This window comes from Dermacentor variabilis, chromosome 1, assembly GCF_050947875.1.
Source record: "Dermacentor variabilis isolate Ectoservices chromosome 1, ASM5094787v1, whole genome shotgun sequence".
In the NCBI taxonomy this organism is placed as follows: domain Eukaryota; kingdom Metazoa; phylum Arthropoda; class Arachnida; order Ixodida; family Ixodidae; genus Dermacentor; species Dermacentor variabilis.
The window spans coordinates 163,137,580-163,160,932 of NC_134568.1; the positions used below are offsets into that span (position 1 = coordinate 163,137,580).

Here is a 23,353-nt window from a genome sequence, read left to right on the forward strand (position 1 = left end):
CATTAGCTACAGTTCTTAAATTAAAATACATGCCGTAATATAATGAAATGAAGAGTTATGGTGTATATATTAATTATTCAATTGGGCATTTTGATTTCTCGTAGAAGTAATGGCTACCTCATCGAGTAGCGTAGGTCAAAAATTAGAATTGTGCTATCTGACGGAGGCGATTTAAAAAACTGTTTGGCCTTCTAAATAGAGCACCCGGTATATATTTGTATTCTCTTATTCATGTTCATTATTTGCTGATTTTGTATCTGATTAGTATCGTATTTCACGCGCAATGAAGTTGATCTTGTCTTCTTTAGCACCGACACTTAGTCAACGCGCTATTTGTCCAACATACCAGGTGGGTCAATCCCAGAGATAGTGCAATCTAATGTACAAAGTGGTTAATTTTTTACTATATTGGCGCAAATTACGCCCGTACTGTACTAATTTCCGCTCCTTGTATCGTTGAGACGTACATTTTCTTGCTTTTTGTGTTTCGCTACAACGGTCGGGAAGAGCGCAAGGACTGTCTGTTTTTTTTTCTAACAACATACTGAGACCCTAGATACGCCAAATCCGCGTGAAGACAGTAAAAATAACCTGTCCTAAAAAGAGAACGTGTCCGTTTCAACGTGCATTTCGGTTTTCCTATATACTGAATTTCCCCGCCAACGATGGCCAAGCTGTTCAACGATAAAAAAAGTGCGTTAAAAATACACGATGCAAGATGCAAGTATAAGACTTACTGTGTTCCGTCATCAAATATTTGAAGAGCGACACCACAAGCGTTAAAATTACATCTTGCCCCATCCTTCATAAATCTTTCTTTTTATTTCCTTGACCACGTTGGCTAGCGTTATCTGGGACACCCCATATATTGCAGTCCCCCAGGCAAAAGTTGAATGCTTCGCTTTTAAACTCGTCCAATGGAAGAAGAAAACGTTCTGGCAGAAGCCATGTTTTGATGAATGTCGACGTTAATGTGATAAGCATAGAAGAAATACAGCGACGCACCCTATTGTCACTGCTGAAACGCGTCATGCATAAGGCGTGTGCTGCAGCCGGGCTCCTCTCACGCTTCCCTCTGGTGACGCGTGTCTAAATATATTGTCCCGTGGTGGTGACGTTGAAGAACACAGTAGCAATACTGTGAAAGACAAACCTAACTTTTATTGGGCGACCTGTGCCCACAAAAACAGGCTGCACTTATAGCACAACGATAGCGGCGAATACGGTCGGCGATCGTCGAAAATCTGATGAACGGGTCAAGCGCGTCGGCTTTTATACACCAATCGTCGAATGTTCCAGACTAATCGCTGGGACCCGCGTGTCTTCCCAAAGTTCTACATTATTCGCTTCGCGCACACATGCAATCAGTTTTCACAAGGTTCGGTCACAGACAGCAGATGGAACCATCGATAACATTCCAGAACCTTCCGATACATGCAAATGTGTCTTGCGCCGTGCGATGACATTTGTTAGGCGGTGAAACGTATCACCCGATAAAGACAAGTACACATGTGAATACCCCCCTCTTAAAAAGCATCGACTCGATGGTGCAAACAAACGAAAGTAATAAAGAAAAGCACTCGTAGCAAAGAAAACAACAAAACAAGTAAGTTCGTCAGCGTGTGTAAAAGGGCTTCAGACGCACTACGTGGACCACTTCAGATCGTGCCTGGCGCCGCTGTGACTGCGAAATGCCGTCTGGCACGGCCTCATAGTCCAGTTCGCCAACACGTCGGATGATGTTGTAGGGTCCGAAATAGCGTCGCAATAGTTTCTCACTGAGCCCTCGTCAACGTATTGGGGTCCAAACCCAAACACGGTCACCGGGCTGGTACTCGACGAAGCGTCGTCGGAGGTTGTAGTGTCGGCTGTGGGTAGGCTGCTGGTTCTTAATCCGTAGGCGGACGAGATGTCGGGCTTCTTCGGCGCGCTAGAGATAGGTAGCGACGTCAACATTCTCTTCATCAGTGACGTGCGGCAGCATGGCGTCGAGCGTCGTCGTCGATTTCCTCCCGTAAACCAGCTTACACGGCGTGATCTGTGTTGTTTCTTGCACCGCCGTGTTGTAAGCGAAGGTTACATACGGCCGGACCGCGTCCCACGTCTTGTGCTCGACGTCGACGTACATTGCTAGCATGTCGGCGAGGGTCCTGTTCAGGCTCTCCGTGAGACCATTCGTCTCCGGGTGGTAGGCAGTTGTCCTCCTGTCGCTTGTCTGACTGTATTGCAGAATGGCTTTGGTGAGCTCTGCTGTAAAAGCCGTTCCTCTGTCGGTGATGAGGACTTCTGGGGCACCATGTCGCAGCAGGATGTTCTCGACGAAAACTTTCGCCACTTCGGCTGCGCTGCCTTTCGGTAGAGCATTAGTTTCAGCGAAATGGGTGAGATAGTCCGTCGCTACGACGATCCACTCATTCCCGGATGTTGACGTCGGAAACGGCCCCAACAAATCCATCCCGATCTGCTAGAATGGTCGGCGAGGAGGTTCGATCGGCTGTAGTAATCCTGCTGGCCTTGTCGGTGGTGTCTTGCGTCACTGACAGTCTCGGAATGTCTTGACGTAATGGGCAACGTCGGCGGTCAGACGCGGCCAGTAATACGTTTCCTGTATCCTGGACGGCGTCCGGGAGAATCCGAGGTGCCCAGCGGTTGGATCGTCGTGTAGGGCGTGCAGTACTCCTGGACGCAGCGCCGACGGAACAACAAAACGGTAGTTGGCGCGGACTGGTCAGAAGTTCTTCACGAGTAGATTGTTTTGAAGCGTGAAGGAAGATAATCCGCGCTTAAATGCCCTAGCGACAACGTCGGTGTGCCCTTCCAAATACTCGACGAGGCCTTTTAGCTCCGGGTCTGCCCGTTGCTGTTCAGCGAAGTCTTCCACGCTTATCATTCCAAGGAAGGCGTCGTCATTCTAGTCATTTTGTGGCGGCGGGTCAATGGGCGCACGTGATAGGCAATCGGCATCAGAGTGCTTCGTCCGGACTTGTAGGTTACAGTGATGTCGTATTCTTGTACTCTGAGGCTCCACCGCGCCAGTCGTCATGAAGGAACCTTTAAGTTAGCTAGCCAACACAACACGTGATTGTCACTGACGACTTTGAATGGCCTGCCATATAGATAAGGGCGAAATTTAGCTGTAGCCCAAACGATGGCGAGGCATTCCTTTTCGGTCGTAGAATAGTTGCCTTCCGCTTTTGACAGAGACCGGCTAGCGTAAGCTATCACCGGTTCGACTCCTCTTCTCCTCTGGACTAGAACGGCACCGAGGCCTAGGCTACTGGCGTCAGTATGGATTTCTGTATCGGCGTACTCGTCGAAGTGCGCAAGCACCGGCGGCGACTGCATGCGTCGTTTGAGTTCTTCAAATGCGTCGGCCTGCGGAGTTTCCCGCTTCAACTCAACATCACATTTAGTTAGAGGTGTCAACGGCTCAGCGATGCGTGAAAAGTCCTTGACAAAGCGCCTGAAGTAGGCACACATGCCAAGGAATCTACACACTGTCTTCTTGTCGATGGGTTGCGGGAACTGTGCGATGGCAGCTGTCTTATGTGGGTCGGGGCGTACTCCAGATTTGCTGATGACGTGGCCTAGAAACAGAAGCCTATCGTAAGTGAAGCGTCACTTTTCCGGCTTCGGAATGAGCCCTGATGACTTGATGGCCTCTAATACTGTCGCAAACCGTCTAAGGTGATCCTCGAAATTACCGGAGAAGACAACGACGTCGTCCAAGTAAACAGGACACGTCTGCCACTTCAATCCTGCTAACACCGTGTCCATGACGCGCTGAAACGTTGCAGGCGCCGAGCACAGTCCGAATGGCATGACCTTAAACTCCTAGAGGCCGTCTGGGGTGATGAAGGCCGTCTTTTCCCGATCTCTTTAGTCGACTTCTTTTTGCCAATAGCCAGACTTGAGGTCCATCGACGAGAAGTATTTAGCGTTGCAGAGCCGATCCAATGCGTGTTCTATACGTGGAGGTGGGTACACGGCCTTTGTGATCTTGTTCAGTCGACGATAATCGACGCAGAAGCGTAGGGCTCCGTCCTTTTTCTTCACCAGGACTACAGGAGATGCCCACGGGCTTTCCGATGGTTGGATGATGTCGTCGCGCAGCATTTCGTCGACTTGTTGCCTAATAGCTTCACGTCCTCGCATCGAAACTCGGTAAGGGCTCTCGCGGAGTGGTCGAGCGCACACTTCGGTTATTATGCAATGCTTTGCAACTTGTGTTTGTCGAATCCTCGATGACGTCGAAAAGCAGTTTTTGTATCGTCGGAGAAGGGTTCTAATCTGTTGCTGCTTACTCATAGGAATACTTGGATTCACGTCGAAGTCTGGTTCGGGGACTATGCTCATCGGGGGAGATGCGGCAGAATCCGAGAGGACAAAGGCGTTGCTGGTTTCCACAATTTCCTCGATGTACACGATTGTCGTGCCATTGTTTATGTGCTTGAACTCTTGGCTGAAGTTGGTTAGCATAACTACCGCTTTCCCTCCGTGGAGTCGAGTGATCCCTCTTGCGACGCAAATTTCACGGTCTAGCAGTAGATGTTGGTCGCCCTCGATGACGCCTTCTACGTCAGTGGGTGTTTCGGTGCCGACGGAAATAATGCTGGAGCGCGGGGGGATGCTCACTTGATCTTCGAGCTCGCTCATGCCTTGGTGACTACGAGAGCTCTCCGGCGGTATCGCTTGATCTTCCGACAGCGTTATCGATTTCGACTTCAGGTCTATGATTGCGCCGTGTTGATTCAGGAAGTCCATGCCGAGAATGGCGTCTCGTGAACACTGTTGGAGGATAACGAAGGTGGCAGGGTAAGTCATGAATTGTAATTCTTTCCGTGCACATTCCAGTCAGCGTTATGAGGTGTCCTCAAGCGGTCCGAATTCTGGGCCCTTACCATGCAGTCTTCACTTTCTTCAACTGGGCGGCGATGTGTCCACTCATCACGGAGTAATCGGCCCCTGTGTCCACTAAGGCGGTAACTGCGTGGCCGCCGAAGGGCACGTCGAGGTCGGTGGTTTTTTGTCTGGCGTTGCAGTTAGGTCTTGGCGTCAGATCACAGCTGCGTCGTGTTGAACTGAAGCTGGAACGTCGCGTCGCCAAGTCGTCTTTCGTCGGTGTAGTCTTGGTTTCCTGACTTCGTCGGGACGGCGGCGTGTCGTTATTATGTCGTCGAGATTGCCTCTTCGTCGTCTTCGTCGGCGGCGGAGGTTTTTCGTCAGTTTGAAGAACAGCAACCGCACCTTCATCGGTTGCTGCTTTTAGTTTTCCGGATATGGGCTCGCAGAGCGGCCCCGGGCTGGGCCGGTGTATGGTCGGCGCTGCTGCGACAGGTACCGGCCTAGTGACGGCCAACGGGACGGTCGTCGAGAGTTCCACTGAGTGGCGGCGAGGTAGTCGACGATATCGCGAGGTCGTTCGCCAATCTGTGGTCGCGGCGCGTTAACGGTGAACCCTCGGAGTCCCATCTCCCGGTATGGGCATCGGCGGTAGATGTGCCCTGCTTCTCCGCAGTGAAAGCAAAGCGGACGGTGGTCAGGGGCACGCCAAACGTCAGTCTTCCTTGGAATGCCGCGTGGGGTGACGGCTTGGCGTGCTGGCGGCGGGTGTGGTGGTGGACGACGGAACTGTGTCGTCACTGGGCCCAGCCGTGGGCGCGGAGGGGGAACGTGACGGCGGGCTACAGCGGCGTATGTCATCGCTTGCGGCTGAGGCTGCGGCAATTCAGGGGCTACTGCGAGTTGTTGTTGGAGCTCCTCACGTACGGCGTCGGCAATCAAAGCCACTTGAAGCTGTAATGACGGGAACAGCTTCTGTAGCTCCTCCCGCACGACCGCTCGGACAGTCTCGCGCAGGTCGTGGGTGGCCAGTGACTGAACTACGGCGTAGCTTGTCGCGTTCGTGCGGTGGTTGAATTGCCGGTTCCGCATTTCCAGTGTCTTTTCGATGCTAGTGGCCTCGCGAAGAAACTCGTCGACAGTCTTCGGTGGGCTTCGTACAATTCCGGCGAAAGGTTCCTCCTTTAGACCACGCATCAGTAGGCAGACTTCTTTCTCCTTTGGCCATATCCGGGTCGGCATGGCGCAACAGACGGCTCATTTCTTCCGTAAGGATGCCAACGCTCTCGTTAGGTAGCTGCACTCGGGCGTCCAGCATGGCTTCGGCCCTTTCCTTGCGCACGACGCTAGTAAAGGTGCGCAGGAAGCCGCTACGGAACAGGTCCCATGTTGTCATGGTCGACTCCCGGTTCTCTAACCACGTTCTGGCGGCGCCTTCTAAGGCGAAGTATACATGCCGCAGCTTGTCGTCGGAGTCCCAGTTGTTGAAAGTCGCGATTCGTTCATAGGTCTTCAGCCAGGATTCCGGGTCTTCAGTAGCTGCTCCATGAAAGCCCCTATGAAAATGGTCATTGCCGTTATGTTTCCTTTATGATTGCTTCTTGTGCCCTATGTGATCTTTATGATTCCTTGCCAGGTCGGTGGGTCCCTAGGTTGTTGCAGGATAACGGGGGACGCTGAGGCAGCCTTTGGGGTTGTCTTGGCCATGGTCTTTGTCGTCTCAGGTAGAAGTCCGTGCTCTGGGGGCAGTCCTGGCAGTCGGCCGCTAGCACGCTGGTCTTGGGCGATGTTGGTTTTGTCATCGGGCTTCGGGCTTGGATCGCGGCTTTGCGGGGGCGTTCGGTACATGAACGCACAAGCACCTCTACCAGATGTCACGTGGTAGTGACGTTGAAGAACACATTAGCAATAATGTGAAAGACAAAGCTAACTTTTATTGGGCGAACCTGTGCCCACAAAAACAGGCTACACTTATAGCACAACGATAGCGGCGAATACGGTCGGAGATCGTCGAAACTCTGATCAACGGGTCAAGCACGTCGGCTTTTATACATCAATCGTCGAATGTTCCAGACTAATCGATGGGACCCGCGTGTCTTCCACAAAGTTCTACATTATTCACGTCGCGCTCACATGCAATAATTTTTCACAAGGTTCGGTCACCGACAGCGGATGGAACCATCGATGTAGTTGGAATCGGTGTAAACTGAACTCTCGCGTCCACTCCAATGCCGCAGCCGACCGAGCGTTGGTGTATCAGGCCAAATCTGTGAGTGTGTTGCCTACACTCTGCTGCCGTCGTTTCATGACGTCATCGCATGCGCCAAGGAATCGGCGCACATTACTCTCCCTCAAACACATATTTTCCCACCTTATAATCGGTGCCACTCCTGTCCCTCTCACCCATCGCACCCTCCTCCACACTGCCCAACCACCACTATCACCGAGCAAAGAATCAAAACAAACCCGTCCGATTCCATGAAGGAAGCATCGCTTTAACTAAGACAACGCGATGGCGCAAACTAAAGCATTTAAACTTCGTTGCCTTGCTTGTATCGCTATGGTAGTAACAGAACAGAAAGGCGGGGAAAGGGAGAGGAGGAACAGTAGTTGCGTAGAAATAGTTGTGTAGGGTGACTGCCCTCTTTAGCGACTACACCTCTTTAACCACTGGATCATATTATTAAACACAACGGATGGGAGGCATTTTGCTGACCAAGCGTCGTAACTTTGAGGGCATCAGATTTTGCGCGAGAATTTCAAGTACAATGATTAATTTCTAAAAATCTTCACTAGCAAACGTTTAATCAGTGGATTTACAGAACCTGTTTTACTTGCAGAATTGAACTCCGCCTGCGTACTCAAAGCCTAACTTTTGCTAGAAATTTTATGCCTGGCACCAGTTTTCAGAAATATGGACTGAGAATGTAGCGTGCTGTGAAATGCATTGTTGTTCTAGTTACACTTGTTAGTTGTCCATTTTTCTCCAGTGTGCAAACGTACTAAGTGGAAGAGGAAATCATTTGCCTGAAGATTTCGAGTGCTCATTTCTGGAAATTGCCACTAAGCCCAGTTTCCCGCAAAAGGTTCTGCTTTGAGTACTGGGTGGCTTCAAATGAATAATTACCAGATTGCCCCTAAAGTTAGCATTTGGTAATAATATTCTTATTGACATTTATCGGACAAATACCCATGTAATCGCTGATTTGAAGACTGGTCAGTACAAATTATTGTGATGTCTTGAGTTCCTCTCCTTTAGTAATTAGTGTGATTTGCAGCAGAAACACACGTCACTGAGGTGTAATGTGTGGGGTGGTATTCCTAAATGCAGAGCTATGCAGGTTATATTAGCCTGTACAGTTAAAGACGAGTCTTTGAGTCTTTTTATCATTACTACGGATTACTTTCGTAAAGGCTGCGATATGCGTTTTAATTTACAGATCTATAGAAATATGAACTTGTGCAGCTTCAGTTAATGTTACCCTGCTTAGCGTGCAAGGTGACGCCAGCATCAAATGGTGTAGTCAAAAGCCGCGAAGGAAGCTTTGCTGTAATACACTTCGCGCACGCTTCCCCTATCCTCGTTTAATCCTGAACCGGTGGTTAAAGGAATAGCTCCGATTATGAATAACGCTGTAAATTGTTTGTTTGTTTTTGCTCGCTGATAATTTTAGTGAAATCTTTAAGAATGCCATGCCCAAATTTTGCACTGCAGACACTCCTGCCTGTAACCAGTCGCAGACGACCGTCTATGCGGCTTCACGTCATGAAGAAGTGCACATAATCTGCGATGTGTCGGCCGAGCCTAACGACGCGAACTTCCGGTGGACGTTCAACAACTCGGCTACCAAACACGAGCTGTCGTCATTTACGAGCTCAGGTGGACGGAGCGTGCTGTACTACACTGCGCGGAAGGATACTGACTACGGAACTTTCCAGTGTCTCGCCAACAACTCCATCGGAGCTATGAAGACGCCCTGCTATTTTCAGATCGTCCGTGCAGGTGAGCTTTAAAACGCTAATTCCTGCAAGAATGTCCTGCGTACTAGAGCTGAAACTTTTTATTTTTGTTCACTGACGGGTTCTTCACACGTACATGTTTGAGGTAAGGGTGCATCTCGATTGGCACATCTAGGCAACAATTCTATTGGGTCTCTTGATTAATAACTAACAAGAAATCACACTAGGGTATACCAGTGCCGAAAGCCATCCGTCTTCTGAGAGTCTCGCCTCTACACGCCAAGGAATATTGAAAAATGTAAGTAAAACCGTAATGGGGAGTGTTGACACAAGACCTTAAGCTTGCGTAGTGTAGTCCACAGTTATTCCTAAAACTCCGCGATGTTAGTGTTGGCCAGTGATAATTCTGTCTTCAGAAGCATACATGTGTAATGTGCAGGCGTCTGCAAAGCACTCAGGGCTCAAAACTAGAAAGCGTGTAAAAGTTATGGAAATGTGCCAGTATATTGTTGTATAGCAGTGTTGTTGATTGTATTATATGAACTTTGGTAAAAAACAAGCATAGTGAAAATCTGCTGTCATCAGTGTATGATTGATCTTAATATTTTGCCGTTGTCTAGCCACTATTTTTATAATACAGGCGTTATGTTCTTTAACATTTATAACCACAACCTCCATTTAGACATTTTCCCACAACATGTGCTCTGTAATCCTAATTGCACTCGCTTCGCTACCCATCGCAACGTGCTCTTGTCTAGTATCCGCACTAATTATGGTAGAGCCACATTGCTTTTTCCTGCAGTAAGGTTTTTGAATAGTTTACACACTGATATGAAATATGTGCCTTCCTTGCAAATGTTTAGGAAAACCTGAAACAATTTCTCTTTTCGAAATATAACTAATCCATCCATAAGTGAACGTTATTATTGCACTCATATATGTATTTTTATTTTCTAACATGTATGCCCTATTTCATTTGCTTTGCTACTTTTCCCATCCCATCCACTTTTTCCCATCCACTTTTTGGGTATTTATGTTTCCTAGCAGAAACCTGGGAGTGTTAGCCAGCTCCACCACTCACAGACGTTGGCGGCGGACGTGCAACGTCCTTTTTGCCGCAGGCGTTTTTGCCGCAGCACAAGTAATTTCCCGTATGTTTTCCTTGGTTTCAGTGTTTGTTGGCTTCTTATGATATGACTATTAAAAATCGGGCCCCTTAGTTAACCCCCTTTCTTCTCGTTTATTCCTAATATATGTAATAAACTTGAATTGAATTGTATTCTGACTCAACCGACCTAAAAATATATTTAAGCCCAGTCCACTGACCCTACCAAACCATTCGCAGCATATGCAAGCAGTCCAGGCACTCTAGTGATTTGTAAAGCTCTGAAAGATTACTCCGTGATTACTATGGTTGCCAGAGTAAACTGCAGCAAGAATAGCTGCTGAATCTTTGGACCACGAAATCACTTAGAGGCCTTAGTACAGAACCTCCATTTTAAGCAGCTTTCTAGTAAATTATGCACGCCGCTAACTTGAACGCCTGGTAGGCCGCCTCAATCTGCATTAAAATAAAGACACTCTTGCGTATGGCTTCGGAGAAGCTCATTGCTCATGTACTGATGCCCGACAAATAGTTTGACCACGTGGTGTAGAACTCGCACGGCTTTCCCAGCAATGTAATCGGCATTTGTTGCAGGACTTTCATGATCTATTGTCTTTGGTAAGCCTTGAAAAACGCCTTTCGTGTTTTATAAGACGCGTAAAGCGCAGATATCTTTCCATTTTGTATTTCCATTATCCTTCCTTGTGTATTTGTTCAGGGAGAATAAAAATTCATTTCAATTCAATTCAATTTATTAACTTATTTACTTACCCGCCGTGGTGGCGTGGTGGCGCGCTGGCCACTTTGGCCACTTTGGACGGTACACGGGCGAAAGTCACAAACGCCCGTGTACCGTCCATTGGATGCACGTTAAGGAACCCTACGTTGCGGAAACTTTCCAGAGTCCCCTACTACGGTGTGCCTCATAATCGTGGCACTATGTTGGTTTTGGCACGTGAAACTCTATAATTTAATTATTTATTTGCAGCTTAGACATTTACAATGCTAAACGTCGCCGGAGTCGTTTACATGAATTAAAATGTGTGTTCCGTGTATCCATGCCAAGATTAGCGAAGCTATAAAAAACATATCGACGTACTCTAGGTGGGCGCGACTAAATGCATGTTCCTGGCTACTACATTGAGCAAGACACTTTTTTTTTAATTCTGCCTAATTACATGAGTAGTAACATTAATTAACCAAATTCACAAGTACTAACTTTAGGGCGACACTTCCACTGAGAAAGTTCTAGAGCTTTATCCGAAATATAATTCACCAGCTGCTATCTTTTTACGTGTTACGTAACCATTTGTTTCTGTTTCCTACAGTCCCGTACCATATATGTAGACAATGTTCTGACGTTCACTCGTCGCCATGACGTAGCCTCCTTTAATGATAACTGCGAATCCGTTTGGCTCGAATTCGATGGCTCTTGTCTATTCGGCAAAAAAAAAAAGTCAGTGTTAGAATGTGTCTACCGTTCACCGTCTTCAGACTACCTTCAATTCTGCATTGAATTTGATGAACTACTCAGTCGAATTAACAATGAAAATGAGAACATAATCATCATGGATAAGATCAATATAAACATTATAGATATTACTGATAGCTTGTCCTCTGATTATGTCAAATGTTTTCAAGAAAATGAGCAAGAATGTTTACTTAATATTATCACCCGCAGTGTTCCTTTAGGAACTGGTACGCTGATTGACCACATTTTAACCAATTAACTACAACTCAAACTGTCGGATTTGCATTGAATTTCAGTTCACTGAACATTATCCCGTGTTTCCGTTGCTGGAAAACTGTGTGCAATTTTGGCCCAAGACTGTTGGTAAAGAAGTATCCATGCAGGATAAATTCCGCAGCATCAATTTTCACCCTGACTGCGCCGAAGTGTTAAGTGATAATTATGCTATTTCAGCGTTCTGTAAGCTATGAGATATCGACACTGATTTAATTTAAAAAATGTTGCAGTCAATCATCGTACAAAAATGGGATTTCTGTACTTAGAAAGCCGTGGATGACCAATGGCCTTCTGCGGAGCATCTCGAAAAATATCACCTTGTGTAAAAAAGTACAATTGGAGCCGTTTAACCTATCACTTTCACGGCGGTATGACTCGGTACTCTATCACACTGTCTATTTTACTGAGGGACACAAAGCGTACGTGTTATCGCAACCATATTGTAAAAATGGAAATGATAGCCGCAAGAACTCGTAGCTGATAAAATAGTTTTGAAATCAGCATGCTTCAGAGCCGGCGATCACAATAGTTACTGACGGTCAAAAAGTTAAAAAATGATGGCCCCAAACACAAATGCCAACACCACCCGAGAGTGATGCAAATACTATGAGGACGCGTTATGAACAAAATATTTTCATGGCACCAAACGACGGGGAAAATGTGACAATACGCATTCCTCGCGGCTGCCATTGCATATGGCTGCTCATTAGCATAATTCACGCGGCTCATCGCACCACAAATTATGGCGGAAAATCTCAGCAGTGGCGGCCCAGAGCAACGTCACGTATCGTCAAAATTACGTTTACGAAACAGCCCTTCCTGTGTCACTCCTCACGGGAGATTCCTTCAGCCAATCAGCAAGCTGGCAAAATGGCTATCTTGGATCGCTACCACATATTCGCGAAATTGCAGATGCATTGCACTGGAATCTGTACGCTACCGCTCACTTTCTTTTTGAAGTGCTAAAGCCGAAATATATGGCTGCCAAGGACCCAAAAATGTATTAGTCGATAAAATTTGCAGCTCCACGTCACGTTTCGGCATCTTGATGAAAACGCAAAATTGCATTTCGCAATACTTCCGTTTCCCGGCACAAATTTCAAGGCACGTGAGCTCTCCACAGCCAATCAGAGAGTCAACATGGCGGATAATGGCGGCCGTGCAGCCGCCATGCGTGTCGAGAACAGCGCCCCCGTTTTGTTGAGGGCGCCGCCATTTTGCGATCGCAGCGCCGTCTTTCGTACGGTACCATGCTGGTATGTGGGATCGCGCTGCAGGGTGCACGGCGAACGTGCTGTTGACGACGAGTACGAGTGGCCAGTTTTCGCGCTTTCCCGAGAGGTGCAACAAGGTATTTGGATACGGAAACTTATTAGCGGTGTCTTCAATAAGCTTTCAGCTCATAATACGTCCTCGGTCAACTTCCGCCTGAACGTTGGTTGCCAAGCATGATAATCTTAGAACACGTTTGAACAGAATAAGTTTATTGTGCGTGCACGAAAAAATAGTTAGCTTCATCCATTCGCAATAGTTGACCGACTCGAATACGCACCTTTCAAAATTAAATTATGCGTTTTTACATGTCAAAACCACGATCTGATTATAAGGCACGCCTTAGTAGGGGACTGGGCAACTTGAACAACCTGGGGTTCTTTAACGTGCAACTAAATCTAAGTATACGGGCGCTTTCGTATTTCGCCCCCATCGAAATGCGGCCGCCGTGGCCGGGATTCGATCCCGACAGCGTAGCCACTAAGCACCACGGCGAGTAATACGCACCTTTCTTTGACATCCCAGTTTGATCATGGGTGCCCAGTTGCCAGTTCGTTGCCGAGTGCTCACTGGGAACAACAGCTTCCTTACCTACGCGATAGCATCAAGTCCTTTCTGTTTATGCTGGCACTACATAGCGGACGCTTCTCTGCTATCGCAGTGGCGGTGTCCACGAAGTCGCCGCGGTTGAAGATACACTTCCCGCTTGCTTCTTAACGTTATTTATGCAGCCGAACACATCAGAGTAGTAGCCTGTCAACCTTGAGCCATCTGAGATCGCAGAAATCAAATTTGTCGACAAATTCGACTTCGCCCTGCCATCTGCTAGCCGCCTGGTTAGCTCAGAGAGTAGAGCGGCTGCCCCGGAAAAGCGGTGGTCCCGGGTTCGAGTCCCGGACCAGGACGAATTTTTCTTCAACTGTGAGGCTTTTATTTCGTGGAACCCGTATGGGTTTCCTTTGTAGCAATTGCTACGAACGGGTGGATGTCTGATTTTCCGTTATTAATTACTTCTCTCCACCTTCCGGGTTTCCGCAGGATTGTTACGTTAATGGAAGTTTGTGTTAGAATCGAAGGTCAGCAATTTATCTCAGTAACTGAGAGAACTTTCCCCAATAATTCTCAAGAGCTCTTGAGTGATCGAAAATTTGCTGGCGGCTGTAGCGCTCGATCAAACTATTGCTGCATCAAGGGCTTCTATTATTCTGTAAATACTGTTGGAAACAAGATCGTGACAATCTTATTACTCTAGTCTATGAAGCTCACTTGACAATATTCTGCATAGGATATCGGTTCAATGGAAATGGTCCTTGTGCGGCGTAAGTATAAAATTGCTTCAGCTGACACAAATATGACCTCACTTCCACCCTGTAGTTCAATGGTGCTATCTCCCACCGGACGCTACTGTTTACAGGCCCCCTGAGCAGCATGTACAACTGCATTGTGAGTAACCTGACGGATGCCAGCATGCAAGTGGATTGCCAGAGGCGCGGTTCTACGGCTGCCGGTGCCAACGGCGGCTCTCTTCCTGCGGACCTGGTGGCTGCGGAGGCATCCACTTTCCGGCAGCTCAACTCCTTTCAGCTGGAAATCCGGGACGCCCTCCGAGACCGCATCGTGTTCAACGCCACCTCCGAGGCGCCCTCTTTCGCTGTGTCCAGCCTGTCGCCCGGCACCGAGTACGTGGTCGCCTTCTACCTTGTGAACCAAAACGGCAAGTTTAAGCTGGTCACGCTCAAGACGTCTACGCTGCTTGCTTCGGAGGAGAGACTCAGATCGGGTGAGGCTCTCAACGCGCTTGTCGTTTTGCATGGCACGCACGTCTCTAGGGATTCGGCTGAGATATTGAAGTCATCATTTAGTAAATGAAGGATGACGTCATCCTATTTTATAGACGCGTGTACTTGCTGCGGCTGCGAAAATGCACTGCCTTTATCTATGACTGCGAAGTTTCAACTTTACTAATACATCAAACTTTTTCAATGCTTTATGCAATTCTTTACACTCGTAAAATGTATCTGAAACTATTTGATGTTGAATATATTTTTTTCGCTTACTGCGTCATATATTTACGCACTGAGCGAAAAATCTTTACATACCTGCTTATACTGTCCCTTTAAGCTCTGAAAGTTTGATATTGTTCGTCATATCGTGCGACAATTTTCCAGATTTATTTTGCCCTAAAGCAGTGTACTTTTTTTGTATCGAAACACCCCAAAGAGACACAATGTTGCATGTTCTCCGTCACCGTTTACTATTATTGAAAAACACGAATATGCGTAGTCCATTCCAGATCAACTTTCAGACGCATTTAGGAATTTTCGTGCAAGAGCGGCTGTCAGCAGGGGCGTAGACAGGGGGGCGGGGGGGGGGCTTATGGGGCTTCAGCCCCCTCCCCCCACCCCGAAATTTTTTCGTGCTGTCCATGCACCGCCCACCCAAGCAATCCCCGGTGCCGGAAATAATTCTGAATTTTCTCTATAATGTCTTTTTCACGCTCGAAAAGACATTTCAGCGCGAACCTTGCAAACTCGGGCTGGATTTCGCGGCAGCGCCCATGCACCGGGAGTCACGTAACGCCTAGCAGCCCCATCAGAGCACAAAGTTTCAAGGGCGTTTTGAGGGCGAACGGGCTCGCCACGGCATCTTGTGGAGGCCGCGGAATCTACGCAGCGCATGGATGTCAACTCCGAAGTTTATGGGTATAAAGTTCTCATAAACGTTTGATGTGAAAGGTGCATTGACATTTCCAAAGTTGTGCTTTAAGATTTTCAATTGCGGAACTGTGGGTTTGATGTTACTATAAACATTGGAAGCCAAAGGTGCATTGACTTTTCTAAAATCTGACATCAGACCATGCAACGAGACAAGCCAAATACAAACACTCGCGATACTCGCGATTCGGTGCCCCGGCCCCACAAAAGAAAACAAAAAGACGTTGTGGCGCGGCGAATTATCGTATGATGAAAGTTCGATTTTGTTACTTCTTCTTTTGCGGACAGTAATTGGCCACGGGACTCTTCAGTTGCCGGATGGTCTTATTATATAGTATTGCGATAGCAATTATATGGACACTCCAGGCGCATTCCTGCCGTCGCCGTCGCCCTGATGTTTCGTATAAAGTCTAAGGGCGATAACATCGTGACCGCGCGCCGCATGCTGTATCAGCGAGTGAAAGCGTAGGGAGGGGGATGGGGGCTGGAATGGGTGAGAGGACTATGGTGCCTCAGTCTTGTGTGCGCAAAAGACAAAAGCGGGGAGCAAGCGCGCCGCCTTCCGTCGCGCACGATACATCGGGGGGAGTGGATGGAATCGGGGTGGGATCTAGGATTCTGTGAATCTCTGATTGCGAAACATGTTTATTTGCCTTGTTTAACGCATTGTATACAGTGACTTTTTCTTAGATACGTAGATTTATTGGAGACTTATACGTATATTTAAATATCTTGTTGCGGGGTTTTGTGTATACGTGCAGTGAACTTTGATTGCAATTGACACTTTCTTGCCTTTTATCAAGCTGTATCGTCGCATTTGTATATTCCATTGTATCTTCGCATTTATAATGAACGAAGGCGAGTAAATTGAAAGTGAGCCAACCTACCCCGCGCAATAACTGTTCGGTCCATTATCTGCGAGGCATGCACGTGACACAGAGACATCTCTCTATTACAGAAGTGACACGCAGGTGTGAGTATCAAGGCTGTTTATTGCTCTCATGGACTGGGTTGAACATGGTTGCGCAACATAATGGACGCTCTAGAAGTTGGGCAGCGTGGTGCCCTGAGGTTTTTGACAGCTGAAAATGTTTGCCAAAAAGAAATTAGTCGCCGTATGGCTACCGTGTACGTTGAATATTGCATTAATTGGCCACTGTTAAGCGTTCGAGCAAACAATTCAAAGAAGGAAGTGAAAGTTGCAAAGACGATCCAAGACCGGGCCAAAGCCATCGTGCAATCACACCTAACAAAATTGCAAAGGTTGATGAGCTGATGAGACAAGAACGGAAAATAAGCATCGATAAACCGGCAGAGCGTGTGAACATCAGTCACGGTTCGGTTCACGCCATAACTCATGAACATCTCGGTTATCCGCTCTTGTGTGCGCAATGGTTGCCAAAGATTTTGAACTACGGCCAGAATACGAAGTTCAGCGCTGCCTTGACTCATCTGATCCGGTATCACAATAAGGGTGACGACTTCTTGTCTCCAATTGTGATCGGGGACGAACCATGGTGTCACTTCTACGAACCTGAAACACGACAGCAAAGCAAAGGCCGTCATTTCCGCCGGAAAGGTGTTGTTGACTTTTTTTTTCGATCGTCAGGCGCGATTACTGCTAGAATTTGCTAAATCTTTAGAGAATATGAATTTGTTTCGTTATTGTAAAACGCCAGATCGGCTGCGTGTCGCAATCAAGAACAAACTACGTGTAAAATTGACGAACCTGGTCATCTTGTTCCACGACAATGCCATGCATCGACAATGCCCCACGTCGCTGATGTGGTTAATACAAAACTGGCAATGTTCAAGTGGGAAACGCTGAAACATCCGCCATACAACCCAGACCTGTCGCCTTGCGACTTCCACTTTTTGAAGCGTTTGAAAAAACAGCTCAAAGGAACCAGATTCGTGTCGGACGGTAACGTGAAAGAGTCAGTTGCAGACTTTTTGAAGCAGCAACCCAAGAAGTTTAATGAGACGGTAATCACGCGACTCGTTAGACAACGGGGCAGATGTCTAAATGATCATGGAGACCACTTTTAAATGAGGTATGCCGTATGTCATATATTCGCACTGGCTGACTTTTGTTTGACTCGCCCTCGTTTATTTTGCAGAACTCCTGCTTTCTATACGTGCTCTCTGTTGCGGCTATAATTTTGGTGCAATTATTCACGATACACGACTTGTGACAGCTGCTCCTGCGTAATACATTGGAACAAATGACAGCGTCATTGAGTTTTTTTCGCTGGCCGTTGCATATGTACAAGAATCTAAACAAGGTTCTTGAATGACAAAGTTTCATTACAATACTTGTCCTCAGCTTCTTAATTTCATAGCCTTTACATTTTTCATATCAGCGGCATGCACTGCCTTGCTGATTTCGAACTGATATAATTCTATAGTTCGTGTGATATTTTCTTTACTTATTAAATAGACAAAAAACATGGAAGCATTCATATCAGATATTTTGGACACAATTCTTGGCACATACGAGTATTCTTTTAACAAAAATTACACACTTTAGTTGTTTTGACACTGCGTAGCGTTCAAGAATTCGTTTGCAGCATCTTTGGAAATGGCAATGCGGTTATTATTAATGTATTTGATAGCTCGGCAAATTGTTTAAGAGGAAGCTTTAGCTCGAGCCAAACTCCGACGCGGCCTATTCAAATACATGTAAAACGCAGAAACGCCTTTCTGTGATAATCCCTGGATCGCTTCTAATGAAATTTGTTGCACTTGAGAGAGAAAGTTAAATTCTAGTGTCTGTTGGAAGCAGAATTTCGATTTAGGGCCTGAAGATTGTTTAAATATTTTGGAAAACTCGAAAGTTCATCCCAAAAAAATGAAGCACGACGTTTACAAACTAATAGCTCTGCATCAAGCACACATGTCCCTGTTCAGTAAACGGCATCTATTATAACAGTCAAAGCGGACAAATTTGGTGTGTCAATTCGTATCTTAAGTGAATTGGTTACGTTGTGTACAAGGATTCAGTGAAAGCCGTATTTCCATAATGCTCATTGTTTGAGATTCACGTCTAACATAGAAATTTTGTCCGCTGTAGATGTACTATTAGGTGCAATTCACAGAATTCTGATATCATTTTTCATTGCTGAGTTAGATAGATTTAAGCTTGATAGTTTAGATGTTTGCAAATTTGCGATTTTGGTGAATTTTTAATAAAGAATTGACAACCTAAATGAAAAATTTGAAACCAAGAATCACTAGAATTTAAGTTTTTCTTTTAAATGCAATAAACCTCGTCAAATTTGGTGCATTGGTTGCCGAGAAAAACGAATTCTCCTTCTACGTGTATTTAGATACCAGCACCCGAGCTAAACCTTCCTCTTAAGGAGGAGACCGAGCTACATTGTGAGCCCCCCAGGAACGAAATTTCTGGCTACGCCACTGGCTGTCAGATACTAAAATATGGCTCGGCAATTTGCATTGTCAGCCGCCACGATGGCTCAGATGAAGTGGCGATGCGCTGCTAAATATCTAGTCTTAGGTTCGATATTCGGTCGTGACGTTGGCCTTCCGGTTATAGCGGAATGGAAAAGCACTCCCCTGTTTCGATTTAGGTGCCTTTTAATGATATCGAGGTGGCTAAAAATAATCAGCAGCACCCTCGCTGCGTCGTCTCCCGCAGCCTAGATGTTGCTTAGAGACTTGACAGGACAACATGTCATGTTATCATGTCAAGTCTCATCATGTCATGTCATATCATGTTAGAGACATGATAACAGACAAATAATAAATTTCAGGGTGACCCGAAAAACCTGCGCTTAGGTTCAATCGCACCACGTAAGAGACACCACGTAACCGGCTGTCGGAACATTTTTGCCTAAGTTCAATCGTAGAGAATTCTTCCCTGGATTCTTTTTCTCTATATATGACAGGTTCTTCCAAAGCCCGTAGAATAACTGTGAGGCCAATTTCACAAGATAGCAGGCGAGCATATCATTTGATACTTTCTTCTCGAATTACGTCTCAATTTAGCATGTCCGCTGTTTATGTAGTACATCACGACACGTGCATCAACGTTACACCGGCGGCATAGCTTACTACAGCTATGCCTAGGAACTTGGCACAAGCAGTGCGCCAAACCAGCTTTGACTCGATTGTTCGCTTGCTGAAGTCTTTACTAGTCACTGTCTATTTGAGCAGCTTCTTCTTGTGGACAGGATTAGGAGCCGCTTGTACAGCTGCGTGAAAAGAGCTGCCTTTGGTGTAGTCTGCAACCAATAATATCGGTTCTTGCGAGACTTTTATGACACCCACTTCTTCAAGTGCACTGACCGGACATATAAGAGAACTGAGGAAGCTAGAGTTCAGAAAGAAGCTAGGCAAGAATCGGAATATCGGTTTATTTTTTGGTGGACACTGCTTGGCTTTTCATAACGGAAATGATGATAATGTGAGTCGAAAAGAGGTAACTCGAAAAGTGATACTGCACGTGATGTTTTTGCAGGTGTCGAGCAACGGAAGCCTTGCTGTGCGCCTCTAGGAGTACTTATAACAACAGGGGTCGTTCTTGCTTTCCTCTTGGTGGTCATCGCCCTTCTTGTAAAGTACAGAACAAGATTAAAGCTTGACAAAGGTCAGTTCTGAATTAGTTGAGAACGTTCGGGTACAATATGGCAAATACTGTTGTAGAAAGTTTGATACTTCATGTCGCCATGTTATGAGAGAAAACGATAGTCACGCACATACAATCAAAGTGATAAAAGGGTGTATTAGGGAATTTCTGACTGTGGTTTGAATGTAGCGTAATAATGAAGAGAACACGAACAAAAGAGAGGAGAAGCGCAGTTCCAGTAACGGTTCTCGAGTGTTTGCGTGGTTCATAATAAGAAACATGCGGTACTGAACCACGGAAAATATTAACTAACTGCCGGATCTTCTGGTAGATTATGTATGAGATGTATACATTTCAACAGACGTTGTAGGTTTTAAATAATGCTCACGCTGGGGGATACTCTCAGGGCCAGCCGGGCAACTCAGGTACCCAGTGATGTATGGCGATTCGAAAATTATAGCCTCCAAATTTGTTACAGTTAATTCGCTTTAATATGCTGATTGTGCAGCTGGTTGATTACAAGGGGTGATTTCAGCAAGGCTTCCTTATGCTGTTGTCCTACAGTACCAACTGCCTTAAACTGTAATAATTTATAAGTAGATACGTATTAAATATTGCTCAAAATATAAATAATGCTGCGCTTCTCCTCGCTGTATGTTTCTGGCACAACAAAGTAAGTCTCTCACCACAATAGGGCCCTTTTTCTGCAATCCGTCCATGTAGTGCAGACATCTTATTAGTGGTGATTCTGCGCATTATGCTTTGTGATTATGCTGCGCTCTAAGCACATATATTTACTTGTAATTACTCAAGCCTTCCTAAAATAGTATATCACCTGGGTCACAGTGAACTATACCCGGGTTGAATCAGCTGCTGTAAGGAAGCGTCAAATACCTTGAGGACAGAGCAGCCGCGATTACGTCTTCGGCAACCCACTATTATCGATGGCGGACATCAATTATCAACACTGTCACAATCAATTATAACAAATTATTTATATAATATTCTTTCAATAATATTTGTCAACCATTTTAGGCCATAAGCGTAGAGCAACTGCAGAAGTGAAGCTTGTAGATGCTTAAGATATTTGCACTTGAGAGTAGCGTTAGTTTAGAGGTGTATGTGTCCAAACCTACCGAGAAATTTTTTTGTGTTGGCATATGAAGTCTCCCTTTCACGCTGCAGCTAAATCTGCACACAACACCGCTCCATTTTGTATATTTCGGGATGAACGCCCCGAAAATGGTGCGACACACGTGATGATAATCAGAAGCATACGCCATAACACGCATTTCTAACACTCACATTTCGATTCATGAATATTTAATCTAGGCGTAAAATAACTATTTAATGCTAGCCTATGAATATAGTGTTTCTCAGTTAAGCATTTACTACTACGCGGATGCTGACGTCCGCGACACCTAATAATTTCTTGCCGTAAATAGAGATATGTGCACAGAGACAAAAATTGGCCCTTTATTGAAGCATCATGACGAAAGACGCGGGCGGAACCAAGATTGGCAATTCTGAAACGTAATAAATTAGCATTTGCGCATTCTTAATATAATGAAAATTTAGGCTCAAATTTCTAGCTACTCCACCTCACGGAGCATCCGACTTTCGTTACACCTTCTGGTATTATAAAATTCGAAACTCCAGTCATCTGTCTGTCTGTCTGTCTGTCCGTCTGTCCGTCTGTCTGTCTGTCTGTCTGTCTGTCTGTCTGTCTGTCTGTCTGTCTGTCTGTCTGTCTGTCTGTCTGTCTGTCTGTCTGTCTGTCTGTCTGTCTGTCTGTCTGTCTGTCTGTCTGTCTGTCTGTCTGTCTGTCTGTCTGTCTGTCTGTCTGTCTGTCTGTCTGTCTGTCTGTCTGTCTGTCTGTCTGTCTGTCTGTCTGTCTGTCTGTCTGTCTGTCTGTCTGTCTGTCTGTCTGTCTGTCTGTCTGTCTGTCTGTCTGTCTGTCTGTCTGTCTGTCTGTCTGTCTGTCTGTCTGTCTGTCTGTCTGTCTGTCTGTCTGTCTGTCTGTCTGTCTGTCTGTCTGTCTGTCTGTCTGTCTGTCTGTCTGTCTGTCTGTCTGTCTGTCTGTCTGTCTGTCTGTCTGTCTGTCTGTCTGTCTGTCTGTCTGTCTGTCTGTCTGTCTGTCTGTCTGTCTGTCTGTCTGTCTGTCTGTCTGTCTGTCTGTCTGTCTGTCTGTCTGTCTGTCTGTCTGTCTGTCTGTCTGTCTGTCTGTCTGTCTGTCTGTCTGTCTGTCTGTCTGTCTGTCTGTCTGTCTGTCTGTCTGTCTGTCTGTCTGTCTGTCTGTCTGTCTGTCTGTCTGTCTGTCTGTCTGTCTGTCTGTCTGTCTGTCTGTCTGTCTGTCTGTCTGTCTGTCTGTCTGTCTGTCTGTCTGTCTGTCTGTCTGTCTGTCTGTCTGTCTGTCTGTCTGTCTGTCTGTCTGTCTGTCTGTCTGTCTGTCTGTCTGTCTGTCTGTCTGTCTGTCTGTCTGTCTGTCTGTCTGTCTGTCTGTCTGTCTGTCTGTCTGTCTGTCTGTCTGTCTGTCTGTCTGTCTGTCTGTTGAATTCTAACACAGGATGCGACATCGTTAGCTTGTAGCTTTACTTGCAGCAGAGAATGAAAATGTTACATATAACTGAACGTCGCGGTATATTTCTCCTGAAAAAACTTAGAAAAATATGACACATAGTGGCAAGTTAGCGAATTCACGAATGATCTCAAGCTTTGGGTGTCTGAACTCGTCAAGCGGAAAGTCAGAGAGGCTGAGATAATCTTATGGGTGGCACCAATGGAAAAGGAACCTCCTATGAGTAACTACTTAAGAGTAAAAAAAACTAAATCAGAAAATAAATAGTTTATGATAACTCAAAGGGACTCTTTTTACGTTTCCAACCGAAATCACGATGCCATAGAACACGCAATTATAAAGCGAGATACATCAAGGAAGAAGAAGCATGTGCTTCCTGCGGTAAAGCTAGGGAAACGATGGAGCATGTTTTGTTAGAATGCGAGGATGTCTGCCCCGTGATCGATTTAGGCACCTCTAGCCTCCTTGAAGCCCTTGGGTTCAGCGAGAGCAGGGGGAAATCAAACATGTCCGCACTAGAGTTTAGTAAGCGGCGATTGGAAGATTG

General features: G+C 46.2%; 1 protein-coding gene across 1 annotated transcript in view; it reads left to right on the top strand.

Moving 5' to 3' along the window:
- LOC142587679 (synaptogenesis protein syg-2-like) overlaps positions 1 to 23,353 on the top strand; it is a 1,186,854-nt gene that overhangs the window by 1,158,033 nt on the left and 5,468 nt on the right. The window contains exons 10-12 of the mRNA XM_075698849.1: positions 8,558 to 8,845; positions 14,341 to 14,706; positions 20,121 to 20,249. Coding sequence (XP_075554964.1) covers positions 8,558 to 8,845; positions 14,341 to 14,706; positions 20,121 to 20,249 — 783 coding nt within the window. The remainder of the gene's footprint in view (positions 1 to 8,557; positions 8,846 to 14,340; positions 14,707 to 20,120; positions 20,250 to 23,353) is intronic.